The 24,992-nt window shown below is 41.9% G+C and overlaps 2 protein-coding genes across 5 annotated transcripts in view; one reads left to right on the top strand and one right to left on the bottom strand.

Moving 5' to 3' along the window:
- TBC1D5 (TBC1 domain family member 5) overlaps nucleotides 1-24,992 on the top strand; it is a 286,484-nt gene that overhangs the window by 255,437 nt on the left and 6,055 nt on the right. The gene's annotated exons all lie outside the window — the stretch shown is intronic.
- Nucleotides 14,734-24,992, bottom strand: part of PLCL2 (phospholipase C like 2) — a 98,221-nt gene continuing 87,962 nt past the window's right edge. For all 4 annotated transcript variants that reach the window (XM_077937061.1, XM_077937063.1, XM_028750598.2 and 1 more), the window contains 3 exons: nucleotides 24,109-24,184; nucleotides 20,810-20,919; nucleotides 14,734-16,030 (listed from right to left, as the gene is read on the bottom strand). In XM_077937061.1, coding sequence (XP_077793187.1) covers nucleotides 15,851-16,030; nucleotides 20,810-20,919; nucleotides 24,109-24,184 — 366 coding nt within the window. In that variant the 3' untranslated portion in view covers nucleotides 14,734-15,850. The remainder of the gene's footprint in view (nucleotides 16,031-20,809; nucleotides 20,920-24,108; nucleotides 24,185-24,992) is intronic.

Here is a 24,992-nt window from a genome sequence, read left to right as displayed (position 1 = left end):
ACTTGTGTGAGCAGTCACAGATACTCACAAACCATAATCAACGTTTTCTTTTGTATAGGCATTTCCACATCCTGAAGAAGGTGAACTTCCTTTAAGGAATCCATAGGGGATTGCTCAACTTCTGTAAGAGCCAAAATAGCACAAAACCTTTGGAGAACTCTGAGGCTTACAAAAAATAAATAAATCCTCGCAGTGTTCTGCATCATTATTTGTATTTGCCTGTCAAACAAGTGCTTGCTTCTTTCTATTTTCTTAGCTAAAACCGGACACAAGTGTAGAAAATGTGAATGATGGTGGGGATGGAAGAGTCACGCTTTAAGAAGAAAGAGACAGTGAGAGACATGAATATTATTAAGACGCTGTTAGGGCCAAATGCAGTGAAATGTACTTCACAGTCACCTGGTTCACAGGCTCAAGAAAAGAGTCTAGCTAAAGGAAAACAGAAGGAAATGGTTGCAGGGTGAACTGAAATAACCTGAAGATATCAAAACAAGTAGGTATCTTTACTGCTGTTTTTATCTTGACAATGTTGATTCTACTTATCTGCCTGTCCCCAGCCTGTTGCGCCCCTGCCCATTTTTTAATTCTTCGAAATTCCAACTATATTCATTTCCCTAATTACTTACATATTATGCTTTCATTCCTGTTAGGTCCCGAGAGCACCACGTAGCAGCTGGGAGAATCCCAGAACAGCAGTGGGCAATTTCTTAAAATATTGCATTGAAACAGGGTTAACTTGCCATCTGAACTCAGTCGATGAGGTAGATAGATCTTCTGAAGAAATGAATTCTATAACTTGATTCCTGTTGATGAGATGATCTGGTCCTGCATCCTTGTTCTCACATCTCACAGGGTGGAGGAATAAATAACTAAACATCTCCTAGTCCTACAGGGCTTTGAAGGTAAGGGTCAGCATCTTGAATTTCACCAGCAAACAAATTCAGAACCAATGTCACTGATCTAATATCAGTGTTTTGTAATATGGCTGAATAAACTGGGTTACCATCAGAAGCCTCACCAGTGCATATTGCACCAATTGACATTTCCAGACATTTTCAAGGACGACCCAGGTAGTGTTCTAAGTTTTTGGCGGGAGAGCAGGCTGTATGCTGAGACCCTTCTAATTCCTGGCTAGCTTCCTGATAAAGCAATACTGTGGTACCTCGGGTTACAGACACTTCAGGTTACAGACTCCGCTAACCCAAAAATAGTACCTCGGGTTAAGAACATTACCTCAGGATGAGAACAGAAATCATGCGGCGGCAGTGGGAGGCCCCATTAGTTAAGTGGTGCTTCAGGTTAAGAACGGACCTCCGGAACGAATTAAGTTCTTAACCCAAGGTACCGCTGTAGGCCATTAAGGAAACAAAGGGAGCAGTTCTGTGCTACGCCCCAAGAGGACCTTGCCTTGGACTCGGGCAGAAATCAGGCATGGCTCTGATTCTGCGGCTTTCCAGCCTGTTGCTTTGCTGCCAGCTTCAGGCTCACATAACTCTCAACTGTAGCCTTTGTCTTTATGTTTAAGGAAGCTTTTAATATTTGATGAATTATTGTATTTAATATTTTGTTGGAAGCAGCCCAGAGTGCCTGGGGAAACCCAGCCAGATGGGTGGGGTATAAATATATTATTATTATTATTATTATTATTATTATTATTATTATTATACCTCGGTTTAAGAACAGTCCAGTTTAAGAACGATTTGGTTTACAAACTCTGCAAAACCAGAAATAGTGTCTTGGTTTGAGAACTTTGCCTCGGAATCCGAACGGTGGAAGGGCACCAGCGGCGGGAGGCCTCATTAGGGAAAGCGTGCTTCGGTTTAAGAATGGAATTCCGGAACAGATTAAATTCGTAAACCGAGGTACCACTGTATTATTATTATTATAACCACCAGCCAGCTGAGGAAGGGGGACCTACTCATTTCCCATCAAGCATAGAGCTGTTCCCTTTGTTTCCTTAGGGGTGGCGTGCAACACTATGACAGTATTTTAATCTGGAAGTGTCCAGGGTGCTGGGTAACTGGCAAAATTAATACAGTCATGCCTCAGAAGTCGAACGCCTTGTGAGACGAATGTTTTGGCTCCCGAACGCCGCAAACCCGGAAGTGAGTGTTCCGCTTTGCGAATGTTCTTTGGAACCCCAGATGTCTGACGTGGGTTCCGATTGGCTGCAGGACCTTCCTGCAGCCAATCGGAAGCTGCGCCTTGATTTCTGAACGTTTTGGAAGTTGAACGGACTTCTGGAACAGATTCTGTTCAACTTCTGAGCTACGACTGTATTCCCAAGTAAAGGCTGGAGCTGGCACAGCAGCTGAGGCTGGAAACACGCTTTCAATTCTGGTTCAAGCTTGGCATGGAAGCTTCAGCAGTATTAATAGGAGCCCAGTTTTGAAAGGGCCAATGTGTGGCGGCTCCTCATTTGCCTCCCTAGGGAAACATGCACATAGGATTTCAAGCCTATGGATGGCAGAGTCTCTGTTCACTACTACTATCTCCCCCATAACCAAATTCTGGAAGCTGTTCGAACACCCAAGCATGGAAATACACATTTACACACGCTGTCTCAATCTGATGGCTTCCTTTCATGCCTACAGGAACACCTATTTCAAACCGGCTGGTGTTTTGTCCAGGGACCACGATAATAGGCCGAGCTGCCATTATGTCCTTGTTTGATCACATCATTACCACCCTACAAAAGAAGAAAACATTTTTTCCCAGTGCTCCAGCCTTTGTTGTCTGCTGAAAATGCCTCCGTCGGAGATATTGCCATGGGGTGTTTTACACAGACCGTTTGTTAGAGAAAATAGAGGGGGATGTTCCTTTGCAGATTCCGACAAGCACAATCCAGCATTTAAGAACCGCATTTGTTCCTCCACAAGTCTCTCCTACAAGTGAGATAGTTTTTTTCCTCCCCTTTAAAAGAAGCACCATGATATTAATTAATTTGGACAGAAAATCCTCAGTAGAACAGGTGGAGTCTTTCAGCCATTTGTATATTAACACTCCTAAGTGGGGAATGTTCCTTTCATGTCTGCTCTTTTTAAAGAAACCAAGTCTTTGTCATGCACTTCTGCGACGAGACGTAGGAATGCACGCAGAGCCCTGCTGGATCAGACCAAAGGTCCTCCTGTTCCAACATCCTTTTCCCTCCAGTGGCTGCTCAAATGCCTCTGGGAAGCTCAGAATTAGGACACAAAGGCAGCAGCCTTCTCCGGCGGTTGCTCCCCCGAGTCTGGCATTCAGTGAAATGAGTGTGCACAAGGTTGCGCATTGCCTTTATGAAGAGTAGGCATTACTCTCCATGAGTCTATCTAATTCCCTTTTAAAGCCATCTAAGCAAGTAGCCATGACTAAGCCCGTGTAAGAAACGCCATGAACGAATTAGACAGATTTCCCAGAGGTAACAAGTTAATTCAGAACAAAGCCACATGAGCAATAAAAGAGTCTAGAGAAGATTCCCCCCCCCCCCCGAAAAGGACCCTGCGTATTATTACGAGCTACTTGTGGCCTTGCTCATTAGCTTGGCCTCTAACAATAAATTTAACTGGCAGTCGTGGTAAGTTAGGAATGGAAGGTGGTACCTAGTGGCCAAGGTAAGGGCTGAGGCCCGTGTTCTGTCCAGGAGTATTCATGGCAAGTGAGGGAAATAGGGGTGGGTTTGGGGCTTGCTATAAAAGTCACACCACACCCTTTTGCTGCTGGTTAGAGAAAAATCAGGTTTGCAGCGGAAGGAAGAAACTCCAAGCCTAATATAGCCAGTGTGGGTACCTGCTTGCTCATCTTCTGCTCAACCTATATATGGGGGGGGGGGGGGATCCCACGACCCTGAACCAGTGCTGACAAGAAGCATGTCATCTGTAAAAAGCCTTGGACCCGGGTAGAAACAAACATCACCATCAAATGAGTGCAATTGATCATGGCATCATAGAGCTGGAAGGGACCCTGAGGGTCATCTAGTCCAACCCCCTGCAATGCAGGAATGCTCCCCACAGCCACCATTGGGAGGACTCAAACCACCAAGCTTCTGGTTAACAGCCAGACACACCGACTCATTGCGCCACCTTTCTACAAGGTATGCATCTTCCTGTGCATCACCTGATAAGGGCTGAAACCCGGCTTCCTTGCAGGATTAGAAGAGCCTCTACTATTCTTCACAAGGGGATTCAATTCTCAAGAGTGGTTTAATGATCCTTCTTCCCAGAGAACTCCAGGAATTGCAGTTCTGTGAGTGGCATAGGAGTCTCCTAACAACTCTCAGGACCATTAACAAACTACAGTTCCCAAGATCCTTTGGGAAAGTAATAACTGCAAAGTGACATGAGAGTGCTTGATAGTATAGACGTGACCTAAGTGTCCTGTATTCCATGGATTCTGCAAAAGGCTGCACTGACCCTTCATACCACAAGGGGAAGCAAAGAGAGTTTACTATTGCATGGATTGCAGAGGTATAAAGTTACACTCCAGTTCTAGGGGTGGTGTGTGTTTGTTTTAGCATAGCGGTTTTTTTCCAAGTGTGGCTTTCTGGGAGGAAACGTCGGGCAGCTGTAGTTAGAATAGGTCCTAAGCTGGCTATTAGGAAAAGTTGAGGACGATGGATGAGGCCAAACCATAGGAGACTATGATGGTGATTAGGAACAAAGTTTACCCCTTTTGTTAGGATAATTTAGACACTGCATGAAGTGGGACTCCTAGGCCAGGCTATGGCCAAATGGGAAAAAAGGGTAGAGAGGGAGAGTCTGCTTAACCCTTTCCCCTCTTGTACTTTTTTAAACACCAAATTGCCTTCAGGCTGCTTTTTGAACTGTGAGCAGAGAGGGAAAGGCAGGGTCCCCAGATGTGCTTGACTCCAGTTGTCTTTTGGAGGAAGTGTGGAATGCAGGGGAAATAATGTACTATATAGCAAGAATCTTAGAGCTGCTCTCCTGGAACAAGAGAAAAAGAATGTACCGTAAGCAGCTCCCTTTTGAAGCCTGGCTTTCCGCTCCCGTTTCTCCAGCAGCATTAATGTTGTGCCTCTAACATTAAGAACATGAGCTTTTGTTTGCTGTTAGTCCATCAGCAGGACACCAAAAAGAAAGCAGGAAGCTGAAGTCTATAAATATTATCACTTAATTATATGGGGTTTGTATCGATGAGTCTTCACCCCAGGCACCATAACAAACAAAGGGTTTCCTCTTATTGTAGCCATGTGATTTTATTATTTACTGAGAAAAGATAAGAGCTGCAAACTGGAAAGCGGAAGCACTCCTCTCTGATGCAACTATTTCACTCTCCCATTGCCCTGAGTTGCAAGGGCAGCCTTCGCACAGTTTCTTCCAGCAATGTAGCAATTCCAGTGGAGGCTCTCACATGGACTCTGGGAAGCTCTTGCAAGATCTCATGAGAGCCTCCCAGAGCTCAAAAGCTATTTCTGTGCAAGGTTTTCCCAGCATGGAAATAGCTTTTAAGCTCTCGACCGTCATTGCATTTAATTTGTGCCATTTCAATTGGCCAGTCACCAAGTATGTCAAGTTGAAATTGTACAAGTTTAAATGCGTGTAAAGTGTGAGTGATCTGTAATCTGTTGACAAATGTGCAGGTGGAACCGGTGGCTAAATGGGCTTCAAAAGCTAGCATAATGTAGGAATCTAAATCTAAAAATGCTTGTTATAGATTATAAAGCCCATGAGACCAAGCTGCTTGAAAGATCTCTTTTGGCAATCTGCTCATCCTTTAAGAACAGATGTTCTGACCCTCTTGCATGTGTCATTTGTAGGGGAAACCTACTGTGAAAGACACTTGTATTTCAAGGAGATAGGTTGATTGGTCTGTAAGATTCTGCCTCCCTGCTTAGTAGCACCTTGGCAAGCGGCAAGGGTTTGGGGTTTGCTTCATTGTTTGCTTTTACCCAGGCCTAAGTAGCAGCAGGATGTGAGAAGACCTGCTGGTGGGCCAGGTGTAGGCTGAGTACCTGCCAGCAGGAATGCAGCTGCAGAGTTGATTAACTTTGCTGGCCTCTGTAGATTGGCCTTGTTTGACAGGTGGGTTGAATTTGGGTATTAGGCCAGCAAGCCACCAAGAGTCTAGAAGAGCAGAGTTTTTTTCAGTTCCAGCACCTCTCCAGTGCTCACCAGTGCCATTCTAAGAGGACGAGGGAGGCGTTCATGGTGAGTCCTGACACCCCTTTTTCTAGAAAAATAGCACTGTGGAAGAGTATATAAATTTCTCAGGTGGGGTCTGACCCCTGGAGGTTCATTGTAGGCCCTGACATAGCTCAGCTGGTAGAGCATGGGTAGGCAAACTTAGGCCCGGGGGCCGGATCTGGCCCAATTGCCTTCTCAATCCGGCCTGTGGACGGTCCAGGAATCAGCGTGTTTTTACATGAGTAGAATGTGTCCTTTTATTTAAAATGCATCTCTGGGTTATTTGTGGGGCATAGGAATTCATTCATTTTTCCTTTCAAAATATAGTCGGGAACCCCACAAGGTCTGAGGGACAGTGGAGCGGCCCCCTGCTGAAAAAGTTTGCTGACCCCTGTGGTAGAGGATGAGGCTCTTAATCTCAAGGTTATGGGTTCAAGTCCCATGTTGGGTGAAAGATTCCTGCATTGCAGGGGACTGGCCTGGAGAGGATCCTCGTGGTCCTTCCAGCTCCGATTCTGTGAACGGGTGCAACAAACAGGCCAGCTGGAATCTTCCTGTTAGTGATCACTGGAGCTCAGGATAACTGAACGGGGAAGTGTTTTATCTTGTTCATGCTATGTTAGTTTGCTTGAAGTCTGTTTTTCTGTTTTTGTTGTGCTGTGTTTAAGCCTGCTATTTAATGAAAGCAATGTAATGTCCCAGAAAAAAAGAAGAAAAAAAGCTATTGCATTTGGCAAAAACATCATTGCACCCTGTATGTGTGGAATGTTGGGTTATCTTCCTCATTGTTTGAAAGCTTTCCTTTTCTCCATAGGCATTTGATTCTGTTCTTGTTTAATGCATCTAGTAGATGGTGCTGCTGTTTGTGGTTTTGCTGCTCCTTTTAGTTAATTTGTGTTTTAATGGTTGGGTTATTTTTGCTTTTATTTTTGCTTTTATATTTGTAAGCCTCTTTGAGCAACTTCTTGGTGGATGGGGAAAGTGGGGCATATACCCATTAACCAAAAAGAGCTAAATTCATATTTGACTATCATCCTGCATATCTTCATAATGTCGTGCTTTCTTCTTGTTGTTTCTGGAAATAATACAAGGTGGTGCAGCATTATTAAACAAGCATTTGCGGGGGGGGGGGGGATAAGTAGCTTTTAATTGTATATTTTATGAAACAAGGGAGATTTAGTACACACATCGAATTGATTGTTTCAGTTTTTCATAGCAATAGAAATGATTAAAAAAACCCGTCTATACAGATCAGAGAAATGTTTTCAGGGAAGGAGAAGAGATAGCAAACTATGACAGATGCTAAACGTTAATCCTTCATCCAGTCTAGAAAATTGTAGGAAAGTAATAGAATACCTGGAAATTTTGTGCCATATGGAAGAAGTTGGAGGCAGAAGGAGACTGACCTGATCTTTCAGTGATATTTATGTTAAAACGTCTTGGGAAGACCTAGACGTATGCAATTAAAATGAATAAGAAATGAAATGAATGCAATTCAGATGAATTTTTAAAATGAAAATGAATTGAGAAATTAAAACAAAAATTTGCACACCTTTTAGTAAAGAATTTTAGCCTCTTGCAACTTGAACAAACAGTACCTAATTGACACAAACTCTGCTGTGTTATTGAAATTAAAGGGTTTAGTTTGTTCATATTTCCTGGCAGACCGATTTATCTTTTGGGATTTGTTTATGTTTAAGTGGGTTGTAATTGTGCTGTGCTTTGTGATGCCTTCTGAGTGCTAAAGTCAAGTCATCCTGTACTGTATTTGAAACTGATTTACCAGCTGAACAACATCATTACACAACGTAAACACCATTAAGCATGGTAGATAAATGTAAACATCTAGCAGGTCTTGCCTCTGTCCGGTTGTAATTCACATTGCCCTAAAGCTAAGTGGTCACTAATTTAATTCAGACTGAAATTAGTTGCCAACTATGTCACTGCATTATTCAACCTTTTTAGAAATAGTGTATTACACTGAAGCTGGCTGGAAAATTACCCTGAGGTATGCTGCTTCAGTCTAAAGAATCGCACACACTACTAACATTTTGGGAGCTGTAGTTTTTTAAGGGTACTAACGCCCCTGTTCCTCTCACAGAGCTTCATTAGTCGGAGTAGCTTAACACTCAATTCCTCTTTCATAAAACTCCAGGAATCATAGTTCTGTGGTTTTCTAACAACACTCAACACCCTTAAACTGCAACTCCCAGAATTCTTTGGGAGAATCCATAACTGTTTAAAGTGGTATCATAGTTCTTTAAATGTACGGTGTGATTGTGGTCTGGTCATGATTAGCTGGTTATCTCTGTGTTCTTATCAGCTATGAGTTCTTATCAGGTGGAATAAAAATAAGATAGATAGATTAGATATAATAAACATTTAATTTGTGGGTGCTGCTTAGCTGCAAAAATACAGAAAGCCCCCGAAAAGTATTTGGTGTTCCAGAAGCGTGTATCTCATCATAGCTAAAATAGGCACATCATGAAATATGTCAGAATCAGATAGCAGCCTCAGCACTGTCACTTTTTGCAGAGCAGGGAGACAAAATAAGCCCCTTTCTCAGTAATTGGTTGCTCTACTGTACTTATCCCCATTTTCTTACTGCCAAGTCTCATTTGCTCATTTATTCTGTGATTTGGATTGACAGTGCCTCTCCACAGTCATTCTCATTACAGTAGCCCAAGGGGCATAGTGGTCTTACTTAACGTAGGAAGGACTCAGGCAGGGAAATGTTGCCTGCTAGAATCCTGCTCAGAAGATTCTGTAGTGCTGATCATGGCATTTGATTCTTTCCTACCTGCTGGTAACTTGCTAGATGAGGCAGCCGGCATGACTGTAGTTCATCAGCCATCTTTTGCATGCATCCTTGGAAAAGGACCACAGCTCAGTGGCAGTCTGACCTGGTATAAAGTGGTTTACTACCGGTATTTTAATTTGTTGTGCCTAAAGTAAATGGACAGCTGAGAGACAGTTTTCACTGTGTTATGTTTCACATAAGTGGGCAGCACCGGCCCTACCATTGTGAAGCAGCTGCCTCAGGCAGCTGATTGTGGGTGTCAAGAAAGGCAGAACATTGTTACTTGTAGATATTGTTGTATTGTTTCTCTGCCAGGGAAGGGAAAGAGCTGCTTGTGGGACTTCTGCTTCCAGTGCCTGCCTTGGATACATGATGTGGGGTTGAGGGGAATTTGGTGTCCTGCCTCAGACAGCAAAATGTCATGGGATGACCCTGGCTGGTGCCACGGATAAACATTCTGTGCACTCCACATCATATGCAGACACCTTCGTCATGTGGGTTGTGTCCATTTGTGTTTAGACCTAGGCTTCCAACCATGCCCTTTCTTGCTTCCAGACTCTGCATGTGATTGGGCTTTCTGAATGGTGAATGAATGCATATGTGGTGAGGTGCATGGGCATGCTTACATAGGCTGGTTCTTTACCCGCTACCAGAGTCTTTACAGCATTAATGCATTCACAAGCATATTTAGCACATACGTGCAGATTTCGGAAGGTATGTGCTGCTTGACTGAGAGCGGAAAGGGCCGGGTGCGAAAATGAGAAAGACATTTCACTTAATCCTGTGGCGGAAAGCAGGGCTTGTGAGCCTTTGTACTTGTCACTAGTCATAAAAAACAATATCCTTCATGGCTTGTGCTTAATTCATTACCATTTCAATATGAAAAAGGGCTCCATCCCTTGCAAGCCTTTTATCCCCTAATTAGATTTTCCTGTTATTGATGCTCTCATAATAATGGCTGCATCTGAATGGAATTTATGCTGTTAGATGACATTTTAAAAAAAAACAAACCTGCACAGAACCAGTGCATAGAGGCACCATATGTAAAGTGCCACTAACTGCATGTTGTTTCCCTGATAAGCTCTCTGCTCTCTGCTCTCTCTCTCTCTCTCTCTCTCTCTCTCTCTCTCTCTCTCACACACACACACACACACACACACACCCACACCCACACACACCTCTCAACCATCTAATGTTGTGACATCTGTGGCATTTAAATGTCTTACTATGAAATGTTTCTCTCCCCCCCCCCCTCAAGTACAAAACCCTTTAACACTGAGGCAGATCGTGCTCAGCAGAGAAAGCGAATGCGTGCGTCGGAGTGATTTAGAGGACACTGTATTTCCAATGATGTCATTGTAAATGAGGCTGAGCAGTTCGGCTGAAAACACCCATCTGAAAGCCAAGACCTTTCTGGCGGTGGAAATTGCTCAGAGGCTGCTCAGGGCTTTACCCACATCCAGTAGATTAGGGATGGGGAGCCTGTGACCCTCTGAATGTCACTGGACTACAATTCCCATCAGCCCCAGCCAGCATGGCCAATGGGAAAAGATGATGGGAGTTATAGTCAAACAACTTCTGTAGGCCTGCAGCTTTGTGATAGATACACTGAGTTGCTCTTGCATTTTATCAACAGACAAGCCTTCTGACTTAGTGTGTTTGTTGCATTAGTGGCATTTAGTTGTCCAGACTTGTTGGTAAAAGGTAAAGGTAAAGGTACCCCTGCCCGTACGGGCCAGTCTTGACAGACTCTGGGGTTGTGCGCCCATCTCACTTAAGAGGCCAGGGGCCAGCGCTGTCCGGAGACACTTCCGGGTCACGTGGCCAGCGTGACAAGCTGCATCTGGCGAGCCAGCGCAGCACACGGAACGCCGTTTACCTTCCCGCTAGTAAGCGGTCCCTATTTATCTACTTGCACCCGGGGGTGCTTTCAAACTGCTAGGTTGGCAGGCGCTGGGACCGAACAACGGGAGCGCACCCCGCCGCGGGGATTCGAACCGCCGACCTTTTGATCGGCAAGCCCTAGGCGCTGAGGCTTTTACCCACAGCGCCACCCGCGTCCCTAGAGACTTGTTGGTGGTCTACAACAAATAAAAGCAACCAACTAGGTCTTTAATGTATGCACACAGCTGGTGAGTGGCCTGATAAAAATGTGGTTTATTCTGCAAAAAAGTGGCATCTAACCACTAACTGAATTTCTTTGTATTAACACATCTAAGCTGGTACCGTTGTTTGTCAGGAAATCATTTACTAGCCTTGTGTTGTCTAAGTGACCACAAAACAATAGGGTATCTTGTAGTTCTTTAAAAAGTTTCCAAGTATTTCTATCCGAGGAGGGTGCAATGGCGTGCCAAATTATTATTATTAAATAGTAAATAATAATAGGGGGATAATGATATTCAGCATTAGCCATACTCAGAGCAGACACACTGGAATCAACATAATGTAAGTCCATTTATTTCAGTGTGACTGCTTGGAGTATGACAAATGTTGAATATTGCCCATAATTAAGAATTAGTCCTAGTTTCCTTAGAAGTATCTAGGCCTGTGTTTTGAACAGGGATAAATCTCAGCACTGCCATTCTATAAATGATGACCAGCACCATGGTTTTCAGCCAAATTGGAACACAGCAATTACGTGCTGAAAAGCGCTAATGCCTTATACAGATTTATACAGATTTATTGGTCCATCTACGTCAGCATTTTTTTTACAGAGATTGGCAATGGTTTCGGACAGACCTCTTGATGCAGCCATATCTGAAAAAGCCAGGGGTTGAACCTGAGATCTCCTATGTGCAAAGTATTGAGCTGAAGCCCCAAAATTCCATCCAGTTGTGAGCGCCTCATGCAATTTAGCCGAATGAAAAGTCTTATCCACCATTTAGCAGTGGTATCCTGAGTCGGGCTCAACATGTTAAATTTTATTTGGCCAATACTGGTTTGTTTAGCTGCAAGAGCAAGTTTTGACTGATTTATCATAGAATGATTGACATCATTAGGCTAAATAGCTCGGCACAACTGCTGAGAATGATTTTGTTTTAACGTGATGTAACCTTTCCCAACCCAATATCCATTTGAAGTGTTTCAATTAAATGAATAAGCCTGTGTGAAAGAAAACGGGCACTTGCCTTTTAAAAACCATGTAAAGGGAGTTTTAAGTGATTCAGCAGAAAGCTGTTGCTGAGGGCCACTATACTGATAGAAGTATTTGGTCTATTATACTCTTTGCAGAAATCAGGATACATTGGGCAGTGTTGCAAGAACAGCCCAAGGTAATTCAAATGTCTGTGCTTCACCATCAGATAACTTACATGGTTATATGATAGCATGCTGGTGTGGAGTGGTTATCTCAGATCAGCTCTTACAGAGAGCCTTGTAATCATGTGATACCCGCTGGTGGAGACAAGTTTATCAAGTGAAACCCAGAGCGTGTCATAAGTACCACCTCGCTTCATCAGAGAAAATTGGATTCCACTTTAATCGGATAGAGTATTGATAAGTGTTTCACTTCCAATGTAAGGATTTTTTTTTTAACTGCTTCAGAGTGGGGTGGGAGGAAGCTCCACATCTTTAACCCAGGGTGTATCAGGTTGTCAGTTCAATAGCGGGAGCCATAGAAGTAAATTTGACTCATACAATGCTAGGACAACCTAGCCATTTTTGTCACTTTCATCATTGTCTTGAATACGGAATATATGAGCAGGTTCACATTGTCAAATCACACCAACATTAAAAACAACAAACTGCACTTGCTGCTGAATTCCCTTTTCTAACCAAATATTAATAGTTGCCAATGCATTGGGTCACCCTATGCAGCATGGACATATGAAATAAACCTAGGCCAATGTACCGTGCAAGTTCCCATGTAACTGCAAATGCCCTTTAATTTTTTGCAAAATAAACGGCTTCTAATATCATGCTCCCCGATCCAGCAAATTGCTCCAGGTGCAGCTGCTCCCTTGTCCATCCCATAATGACAATGAATTGATCCTTAAGCAACATTAAGAGCACTTCACAGCAAGCCCTGTCTAGAACAAGGGTTGCCAGCTGTCTCGTTTTCCACATGGTATCTCACTTTGGAGACTTTTTCTATCTTCCTTCAAGCAAGAGCCAATTATTTGTCCCCTACGCAGAGGCTAAGGGACAAATCAGGTTGCTGCCTGCACAGCTGCCTGCACAACGTTGGGGCCTTTGGGGGGGCACTGTGAACAAGTCTTTCTGACATCGGTTGGAAATGTCCATCAGACATTTCTCCTTCATTTTTTCTCTCAGCTTATTAATAAGGCAGGTGCAGGGAGCCACTGGAATAAAATTGGAGCTCATGTGACATTGGTCCTCATGCACATTGTGGCAGGTAAGAATGGTAGGATATGGCATTAGTTTGGGTAACTAAACTTGACTGAAGAAGCCATGATTTGGTCTGGTTCTTGAGCAGAGAGGCCTATAATTCCGTTCTCAAGCAAAAAGTTCTTCATCCCTCTGCCATTCCTGTTTAGTCTTGTTACAGACTGTCCTTTCCTTGGTTGGTGCACCCAGTACCATGCGATCAGCAAGTGCCAATAAATGTGACTCTGTCATATTTCCATGGGCTCAGGCAGCTGAGCCAATGAGCCAAGTCACCAGCACAAACTGTTGTGCCAGTTATGTTTTTGCTCTGGGAGGCAGTGCAGTGCAGAGGAAGGGACACCACAAATGAGATTGCAACATGAAAGGAAACCATTGCACTTTACTCTTGCTGTGCTTAAGTTTTAAGGAAGAGGTTTCTTTTTGTGAAGAAAACAAAACCAGATGAGGCACAAGCAGGAAGCAGAACTTCCCGGTGATTTTAGGTGTGTTTTGACGGCTTGATATTGCACTGGTAGGCTTATCTATACCTTTAAAGGTGTTTGGAAGGCAACTGGAGGACAGCAACATGCAATGATAAGGCTGCTAGTTCACTGAGCAAGAAGGTATCGTCTATCCCAGCATAGTTTAAGATAAGCAGAACACAGATAGCCCTTCTTTAGTTCCACAACTTGATACCGTTTCATCCACTGGACTTGAAAGGGGTGTTGAATTTGCACAACCACAAGACTAACACAACTGTAGTCTTTGCTTAAGTGGCGACCCACAGTTCAGAGGCTAGAGGCCTATTTAAAAGCCATCCCTTACCCCCATCTCTCTCGTGAAAAGGGAAGTGAGCTGTTCTGCTGGTTGCACCTCTTATCTGGCCACACCCAGGCTGTGCCCGTCTCCACCCATTCAGCAGAGAACTGGCAAAGAAAATGTGTCCAGGGGAAACATCTCTTGGTGGCAACAAGATTGGTGAACCGATTCTGCAGATGCAAAGTTAATGCAATCTACTCTGTATAGCCTTTCACTGTAGGACTGCCTCTAGTGTTGTCACTGGCTGATTCACTGTTCAGGTGGTAGTCCTGATTCAGTCCTTAATGCTTCACCTTACAACATTGCAGCTATTTATACTTGAACCTAGGGCTTCTTTCAGCTGGAACTCAGCGGAACTCAGTTCCGGCACCTCTCAGATGGGCGCCATTGCCATGATAAAAGAACAGAACATTTCCCCAGAAAAATAGCACTGCTTGAACTGAAATCATTTGAGTAAGAAATCCTAACTGTGTTGCTTAAATGGTGTATCTCTTATTGAGAAGGCTTTGCCGGAAGGGAATGGTGTTTCTGAGGTGCACAGAACATTTTGGATCAAGCTTGTCTTATCCGCTGAGCATGGTAAGCACTCACTTGATTATCTTGTCTCTAACAAAATTAGGGTTGACGCTGGCACTCAACAAAAAGACAATTTAAATCTCTTAAAACTGACTTCATTTGCTTCAAATTTATTGCACCTTGTGATGTCGTACCCCATTTTATTATTTTTAGCAGAAACATTAGGAGGCAGATCTTGGTTTGTATATTCAGCTTACAGTGAGTATGAAATTTCGAAAAACAAATCCATGTTAAAACCACGTAACGGGAAGATTGATGGATCTGGAAGTTTAAAAAGGCTATTTAAAAACCTGAAACAAAACAAAAATTGAACTTCAGTTTTAGGCCAATAACATGGGAATTGTATCATAAAACATTTTAATGTGAATTACTTCTTCACTTCCACAAAATGATAAAACTATGTACAGTATTTTGTTTGCAGTTTGGTCACTTTTACATTAGCTGTAGACATCTGCAGATGTTCTTAGGTGGAAATAGGTATATGCACCTTACTCAGGCATTTAATGGCTGACTGATTGCACATGTTCCTTCTATGCAACGGCTCTCCCACAGTGCACTGTGCCAGGAGTAAGCACTTTGTATTTACATTCCCCTTTTTATTTATGGCTCAACAACAAAAAAAGAAACCCAAAAGAGTAGCACTTTCAAAGCTGAACACTGCCAAGTATCTTCATCATAGAATTTTGCTTAATCTGTGCATTTGCTTACATTTTCAGCCCTGATTTTTAAGTTAGATGTGCAACAACAGGCCTAACACAACAAACTATTATAGAACTGCACTGCTCCTAAATCAAGGAATCACTGCACACCTAGATTTTCCCCAAAAATCAAGGCACTTTTCTGAGCAATGACAAAAGCTCCTTCCCTTGCCATTATAACGTATTTCCAGTCAGGAAAACCAATTTGTTTTTCTGTTAAATGACAATGATATTTTTTCTGCACAAGATTATTGAATCATGACATCTTTTACACATATACAGAGTGTTTTAGCCAGCAATATTATTTCCGTGTTAGAACAATTCAGTTGCCTCTGCACACAGAATTGCTATGTACATTCACAGTTTTCATGGATAGTAATTAGCTTCTCCAGTTGTGCTTTTAAAATTCCAGGATTTCCCCTCCCACTAGTAGTAAGTGCAAAGCAAAATGTCTTGTGCAGCTACAATGGTTGCAGAGTTATAAACTCCAAAATAATGAGAATGTTCTTTCATTCTCCATTTTCTTCACCCGCCTTTTCAGGTATAGCCTCCAGGCTTCGACGGGGCTTTGAACCCTCGGCTGTTTCTGATCCTGGCTTATTCAGTCCACATGAAACAGTAGCATAGTGGATTTGCTTTAGGTTCTCCAGGGCTTTGTTCTTAGCATCTTTGAGAAGATCAGCCTGCCCCTGTTAAGAACAAAAGCAGTCACAGCTATCAATAATGAGACCATTTTCTAGACTTGATTTATTGTACCACAGCCTAGTTCATGAAGATGAAAACCAGATTACTTGAGCTAAGACACACACACACTGGATTGAACTGCATTCAACTGGCTGGATGCATTTAAAAGACAATATTTCCCACCAAACAATTCTGGGCAAATAACTTTTGCTAAGAGTTTTATTGTTGTGGATGGAATCCAAGAGCCATCAGGAGTTTATTATTCATTGTGATCCAGCAACTGCAGTGCCTTTATACTGAGCTTCTTTGTAACATTCAGAGTTAGGAAGAGAGTGCCCAGGGATAGCAGCTACCTTTCAAAAAAAAAAAGATGCATGTGTGTGCATGATCACAGGCTTCAGGTTATTTTCAGTTTCATTGGCCAGCGCTCCAGGCATAGGCAGAAGAGCCCTGTTCTGAACTGGAGTTCCAATAAGTGGTTTTGGCATGGGCTGAATGGCTTATGGGGTAGGGGCAGTGCTTGTATGTAAAGAAAATGAGCATATAGGAAGGGTTGGGTGATACAATAATCACATTCTTTCATTAGCAACTCCTTTGGAGCTGTTGGTGGGATGGACTATTCCCGACTTTCTCTGGAGGGTGGAATGCTTTGCAGAGCAGAAAACCACAAGTCTGGCAAAGTTCCAGACCTTGAGGATAAGGCAGACACTGCATTCTTCTAAGAAAAGCAGCTTGGACCATAAAATCATGGTCCAAGAATACAGAGCAAATCTTATAGAACTGGGAAAGACTCCACTAGCTGAATAATAAAACAGAAAGACCAAAACCCCTATGAACATTCATATGACAATGTTGAGTTTTTTTCTGTAGGGAAGAACATCTATTCATTAGACTCTGGCTTCAGTGGCAATCTTTAATCTGTCAAAACAAAACTGGTATCCTTTTAAAATTCCCATGAAAAAGGAAACAAAGAAAGATACATGAAACATTATATGGCAGAGCAGATGAATCATACGTACGTTATCACAAATGTTTCTATGAACTTCAGCACAGAATCATTTATTTAGTTCATGTTTTCACTTTGGTTTGTTTAAATCTAAGCTAATCTAGGCTGACTCTTGCTAAAATAAACCGAGTGAATTAAATGCTGGGTGCAATTTTCAGAGTGCTTAGAATCCAACTGCAGCCCAACTGAAGCAGTTTTCAGCTGCCTTGTCTGCTTATCTGTTACTTGTAAATAAAGTGAGCTATAACTGACAGAAAATTCAGAAGCTGCTAGCAACTGCAGAGGAACCCCAAGCAAAACTCAACACTTGGAATTTTTTTCTCTGCAAAAAGGGCACAGCCAAATCCATCAAAACTCCAAAATAAGTCTTTGATCACAAATGTAAAGCAAATTATTTAAGAAGCTTAAGGCTGATACATGGCTTCCAGAGAACAGTTGCTACTGAGTGAGCTCCAAGGCCTGTTCCTAAAGGTGAGCAAGTTAATTTTAATGGGAAATAATTTAATAACACTTTCCACAAATGGCATATTCACTGCCCCATAATGGAATCAGCTAATGGAATCTGGCTAGTTTCTTCAAGGCTGATGATTATTGGCTTGTGGTAACACAGAGCAGACTCTCTTACTGGTAACACCAGTGCTTGTGGAACACTCTCCCTACTGAAATACAAGAGTCCCTAAAAAAGTTGACATTTCGCCAGCTCCCTAAAAATGTGCTTGTTTAGGCAAACATTTCCCTGAATTGAACTCGTGGTTTGTTTTTAAACTGTTTGAATTGTTCATTTGCTTTACATACATTTTAATTAAGGATGTTTTAACATTATTGTGTATTTTAATTTTGGCTTGATTTTATAGTTGTAAATGGCTTATATGCCAAAATGGCTTCCAAGAGGTAAATTGATAAATAAAATGTTGCTTTCTGAAATATTACTAGTAAATGAATTGTTTCATAGGGTCCTGAATTTGCTAGTTTTTGTATCTTAGGAGGGCAAACAGCAAGAGTTTTCTTAAGATGACTTGTTCACATTGTTCATCCCTCCCTCCACAGGTGCTCCCTAAGTGCAGCACTAGAGGCCAGGAAAGATGGGCTGCTTTGCTGAGATGTGTGGGAGGGAATTAAGATGAGGTTTACAGTTTGTATGTTGGATGTGTTTCTACAATAGAATTCTATGACAAGTTAGTGAGTGGGAAGAATGAAGCTGAGAGGAGGTGAGATGAAACTGTATTTTTGAAAAACTGAAAGAAAGCTTTCAAAAGTGTGTGGGAGAGAGAGAGAGTGCCATGAAATGTGATGTCGTTAAAATAGATTCCAGAGTTTAGTGCAGAGATGAGTTATTCGGTGGGCAAATGGGACCTTTATCTGTTTGGGGAAGAAAGACAGGGAATGAATTACAGGCAGGCAGCTGCACTAACTTTGCCACTTCTTCCATTTTGCTGAATGGAAAACACTGCTGAGAACAAATGGAAACAACTCTGCATTTTAATTGTATACTTCCATATGAAAAAAGGCTTTGTTTATTATATGATTTTAAATTCATGCAAAATGTAAAGCAAAAATGTTAAGATGGAGTTAAGCCTAGAGAAGTGTGAAGCGAGCATATGCAGTGCCTAAAAAAGAAAAGATGTTAATACTTTCCCTCCTGTGTACCTCATTAAGTACCATTGATACTTTTCAAAAGAGCGGCAAAGTATTTAATTTTCTCTTCCTAACTGCATTAATGTTAATTCAGCTGCTTCCTTTCAAAGAAGTAAACAGATTTCTAATAGCTTCACGGAGCCTCTTTAGAGCCCTATCCACTTCACATAAAAATCGGTTTTAATGATGCCAAGTTTATAGTCTGACAACGGGGGATTCTGATATCACTAGAATGTTTTTTAAAAAGAAAACATTGCAACAGGAACACAACAACATTGGCAAATGTTCTTTTAAATAGATGTTTTAAAGAAACAAAAAGTGCAATGATCTTTGATGTCTATTATTTCCCCATCTTAAATAAGGTCTAAATCAACTAGTAAACCATCATGCTTATTCAAGGGGGTGCAGAATAATCAGTATGTTTAATCGTGTCTTGAGGTTACTGAGGTGTGGATATAGCAATGAGAGGTTCAATCATGAAGCTTGTGGCCATGGCCATAATGGTCTCTAAGTGCAATTTACTTCACATCGCTGTTGAGGACCTCATTTTATTTGCACAAGTTCCATGTGTCAAAGGGCAGGGTCTAAATACGACACAATGTATATCCCCCGGGCCTTTGATTCCATGTGCCAGTGGCCCTTATTTTAGACATGTGATCTTTTACAGGGAAGTAGCGGCCTTTGTGCACAAGGCAGCTGAAGAGGTTAAAGAAGAGTTACGTTGAGGGTTGATACTAAGGTTGCGCCATGAATGCAAAGGAGACTTCAGGAATTGCTTGCTCAGAAAATCCTGAAGATTATCTGTAGTTCTTCATCCTCGCAGATTAGTGCTACTTCACAAGTGCACCTGACACCCAGGAGCCCCTGTCCACGCTTATTTTCACTGCATTGCATTCATTTCATCACTTTTCCATAATCTCCAGCTAAGAAGGTCAGTTAAACACAATAATAATAATAATAATAATAATAATAATAATAATAATAATAATAAAAATTTTATTTATATCCCGCCCTCCCTGGTCAGAGCCGGGCTCAGGGCGGCCAACACCAGTAAAATTACAATAAAAACATAATGGGGGGGGGACCAATTTAAAATACAATTTAAAATGCAGCCTCATTTTAAAGTAGCTGATAAATCAAAACCATAAGGGGAGGGAAACATAAGGGTCAGACTGAGTCTAAACCAAAGGCCAGGCGGAACTGCTCTGTCTTGCAGGCCCTGAGGAAAGATGTCATGTCCCGCAGGGCCCTAGTCTCTTGTGACAGAGAATTCCACCAAGTTGGGGCCAGTACTGAAAAGGCCCTGGCCCTAGTTGAGACCAATCTAACCACCTTGAGACTTGGGACCTCCAAAATGTTGTCATTTGTGAACCTTAAGGTCCTCCGCGGGGCATACCAGGAGAGGAGGTCCCGTAGGTACGTAGGTCCTAGGCCACATAGGGCTTTAAAGGTCAATACCAGCACCCTAAACCTGACCCTGTACTCCACCAGGAGCCAGTGCAGCTGGTAAAGCACTGGATGAATGTGATCCTGTGGCAAGGACCCCGTAAGGAGCCTTGCCACAGCATTCTGCACCCGCTGGAGTTTCTGGGTCAGCTTCAAGGCATCCCCGTATAGAGCAAGTTACAATAATCAAGCCTAGATGTGACCATCGCATGGATCACTGTGGCCAGATCAGGGCGAGAAACTACTTAATACAGCGAAGATGGAAAAATGCCACCTTTGTGAAAGACCCTTGAGACCCTGGAGGCTTGCTGCCTGTCACAGAATCTGTTGCTGTTACTCCTGTCAGCCCCAGATATCAAGGCAATGATGGGAGCTGGTAGTCCAGCAACATCTGGAGAACCAGATGTTCTCCACCCTCCATCATCTGTGCAGTTTTTATTCCTATGTCTTTGATGGCTAAAACTAGACACGTATTCCAGCTGCATCTAACTAATAAAGGGTGATGCTATACTGTTCATATCCAAGACAAAAATGTTTCTGTAAATTCAACAAAAGGACAGCATTTCCAAGTATCATCAAACTTTGTATTCAGTAGAACCACACTTGGTATAGTGTAATGTTAATTATCACATTTCTGGTAATGGTCTAAACATGGTTGTTTATGTTTCAAAAAGTATTCAACTTTAAAAAGACATACCTTTAGGATTGTAATATTCCAGGTAAAGCTCTCCACTGCTTTTTGTAGCTTTCTCTCCTTTAAACCTTCCTTGGCTCCTATACTTTGTAAATTCTCATGGAACTCCATCGCTGGGGGAAGGAAAAACAAAACAAAAGTGACCGAAGAGAATATGAAGAAAATGAAGCGATAACTTATACAAGAAACCTCTGCCAACTATATATTAAGCCAATGTAAGTCATGCAAGATTTGCTGCAGCAGAATGATTAATTTGCTCTAAACTTATGTGAGAGAGAACACAAAATAACAGGGATCACCTCATTTTCACAAGGGTCTAGGGAGGTTCACCTGGTGCTGCCTCTCTTCTTTATCATTGCCTCTGCTAAGCAATACAACATGATAGTAAATTAACTATTTTTGCATTAATACATACTGGATCTGATGCGCTTGGTTTCTACCAACTAAACAAGGTGTCAGTTAATGATGATAGCTCATTAATTCTGAAACACAGTGACTTACAAATCTTCTTTGCACTTTCAAAAGAGGAAAGCAAATAAAGAAATGGCAATCTCAGGGCCCTTATAGATGAATAAAATATTTTCCCCTTTAGAACTGTATTCTTGAAAGTTTCAATGCAGTGTCTAGAAAGGTTCTAAAAGGCAAAATAGTCAAATGGCATGAGTGATAAATTGCCTCAGGAAACACACTAGAAGGCTGCCATCTGGCTAAAGAGTATTACTGCTAGAATGAATACTGTTGATAAAACTTCATATAAGAAAAAGAAATGAAGTCATAACAAGGAGAGTATCTTTCTGATGCAAAGAAACAGAATAATAGCTCTATGCAGATGGCTTCACCTGGTTGATGAGCTGAGGATACCACTTTAAGACACTGAGAAATCACTATGTATAAAAGTATTAACTTGTCAGGGAAATGACTAGGCTACAATTGTTCTACCTAACCTAGTTTTTTTATGTGGAATTACTTTGTATGAAAGAGGATTCACTCATGTGAACCTCCATCTGAAGTCTGAGGTGGGACAACACAAACACACATACCCCTAGAGCAAAGATAAAACTATTGTACATTTTACCTTAAAAAGTTAGTAGAGATCTATGTAGACTCATGCATCTGCATAGACCAAGAATACACAGAAGGATTTTTAATCCTAAACACAGCCCATGGGAAAATTCCGCTGCAAACAAAGTTACACCCCCATGTGTTTGTGGAACTAAAAATGCAAGTCAAGGTTGTTGCTTCCTGAAAGAATTTGCAAAATCAGGATGCTATGTAAAAAATATTCATCTACCTTTCTCTTTACTCCTTCATAAAAGACAACTTGGTCATTAAATGCAGTGCAAAAAATATCCAGCAACATATTTTTTTTTGCACAAAACAAACATAAGGATAACTAAACACTGGAGGTTTATCAGCCAGACCAAGGTTACTTATTAATACAAATATTTGATAGGTTAATATTGAACCATATACAGTGGCTTGCTAAATCAGAACCTGAGCCGTGGAGCGAGTCAGACTTCACACGCACACCCAGTTCAACAATTGCACCCACCACTTCCCCAACGCAACTTCAGCACTGAAGGCTTTTGTGCACTGTGGGGCTCCATGCCATAACTACTTGAATCAACAGTTTGCCACATGCCTTACTGAAAATGCCGGGGAATGGAAACAGTCTACATTGTTAGTAGGATCAGACATCCTTTCTATTGCCCATTTATGATGATTGCGCATGCAAAAATTTTGCTTCACCTCCAATCTGTGCACATCCAATCTGGTGGAATCCTGTAACTTTTTATACCACAAATAGCTCAGTCGGTCTTTATCTGAGGGTCATGAGTTTTGAGTCCCACGTTGGGTAAAAGGTTCTTGCATCACAGGGAGTTGGACTAGATGACACTCATGGTCCCTTCCAACTCGATGTATCTCTGAATCACATTTGTTTTTGTTGTACTTTTGTTAACAAAAGCTATAATCCCTCTTGGGAAAGCATTGCAAAACAATCTAATACAAGACTAATGCACTAGAACAAGTTGCAGAAACATCGTAAATCACAGCCGTCATATGAAGCAGTCCCTAGGAGCTTCAGTGTATAAGGACCACAACATTCTTCACACTGACACCAAGAAATGGTCCCTTGAAGGCAGAACAACACCTCCAAAATGCATGTGCTAATCAGACTGCTTAGTTTGGGTAATAAGTAATTCCACTGATACTTTTAGCAGTGCAATCCTGTGCCTGCCTGCTCTGTGTTCTAAGTTCAATGGGTTCCTACTCAGAGTAGAACCACTTAAATTAATGAACCCAGTTCATGTCCACTAATCTCAAAGGACCCACTCTGATTAGGACTAGTACTGAATACCACCCAATGGGTTTACTGACAGGTAAAGGGTTAAAGATCACAACCTTCCTAGACAATTCATCAGGCAGGAAGAAAGAGTTCTAACTAAAAAGCTTTTCATGCTGTTTAGACCAACAAAAACATCTTTCTATTTTCTTTGTGATAAATGCAATGGTATCAATTACACATTAATTTCCAGCATTTTGATAATTAAATCGTCATCTGTTCCACTCAGCTGCAAAAAACTCATTCCTATCTGGTCCTAAAAATGTAATTACACCTGCAAGACATGTATTACTTTCTGCTTTACAAACAAAACAAAACAAAATAGGTAGAAATTAAATGACCTATAATGTGAGATCCTCTGGCTCACAACTGTATATACATTGCTTCCAAATGGCATAAATCCATCCTTAGAGAAATCCTGCCAACACACTATATTTTCACTATTTCATTGTCACATAAAAGATGGAAATAATTGAGACAGGGAAGCTGTATACTATGTATTATAAATATTATATGTGATTTTAAATGCTATTAAACTTCCCTGTCAGGTGGAAGCTGCTCATTTAATTCTTGTTCCAGTTAACGCTTTTAAATTTTGGCATTGGCAGACTGAGGCAAATCTTGATTCTTTTCCGAGTTAAGGCTAATGTGAGACCTTTGGCAAATCACTTGCCAAAACGTTTCACTCAGCCAAAAAGCAAGTTTTTTACTCATTGTAAGTTGAAATGAAAAATGAAAGAATAGAATAATCAGCTGCAATGTTCCATGTATCAAAGAAACATAACTCTCACATAGCTCCTAAAATCTTTAACACAAAAACCAAAAAGTAAGTAATTGAAATTCATCTGTTGAATCATGTTGGTTATATAATACATTGATGTGCGACTATTTTTACACTTTTAGTAGAATATGTTAACCCACTGCAGAAAGCTGAATAAAAGCAGAGTTGTGTCCTTACCTGCTTTTTGGCACTGGGCTATTTTTTCATATACATTATCTGCATTTTCTATCAGAGTCTTGATAGTTTGAATCATCTGTAACAAGAGAACAACTTGAGCAATGAGAAAATGAGCAATGAAAACTAGAAGTCAGAGCACTGGCGAATCCAGACTCACAGCCTGCATGAACTGGCCATTTCTTAGGCGGAACGTATTTCACTACCGGAGCTCTTTTCTTAATTGAAGTTGCTAGAGATTAAAACGGGACAATTGTGGCCTTCCATTTGCAAAGGATAAACTCTGCTACAGAGCTGTGGTTCCTTTCTAAACTTTGTATTCTAACAATCTCAGATTACTACACTGCTGGTGACACTACCAGAAGCGCCAAGTTCTGTCCAACATACGAGCAACACACGCCATGAGGCCTGCTGCCACCCCCATGAGGCCTGGTGTCGCGAGGCCCAAACCCTCAAGATTGGGGTGGGGCCCTCAGTCCCATCCCAACAGCCTTGAGGGGCTGAAGACACCTCAGCCCTGTGGAGCTGCAGCCTATGGACACTACTGCATTACTTTTTTAAAAAGCTGTTTATTTAGATTTATACCCCACTTTTCTCAGAGACTCAAAGTACCATATTTTTCGCATAATTTCGTATAAGACACAATTTTCCCCTCTTAAAAAGTAAGGGGGAATGTGTGTGCGTCTTATGGAGCGAATGCAGACAGGAGGCTCTGCTCAGCGCTCCCTTTAAAGAGCCGCACACACGCTCCGCGTGCTCTTTAAAGGGAGCGTGACTCTTGGGGGAGCCTTCATCCCGCTGCCCTGAAGAGGCTTCACGCGGCTATCCCAGAAGCCAGATCCCTCTTGCTGTTCTGGCTCTGGGAGTCAGAATATATTTTTTTTCTT

Source organism: Podarcis muralis, chromosome 12, assembly GCF_964188315.1.
Source record: "Podarcis muralis chromosome 12, rPodMur119.hap1.1, whole genome shotgun sequence".
In the NCBI taxonomy this organism is placed as follows: Eukaryota; Metazoa; Chordata; class Lepidosauria; order Squamata; family Lacertidae; genus Podarcis; species Podarcis muralis.
The sequence above is the reverse complement of the archived record's forward strand: the minus strand, read 5'-3'. Positions and strand labels throughout refer to the sequence as shown.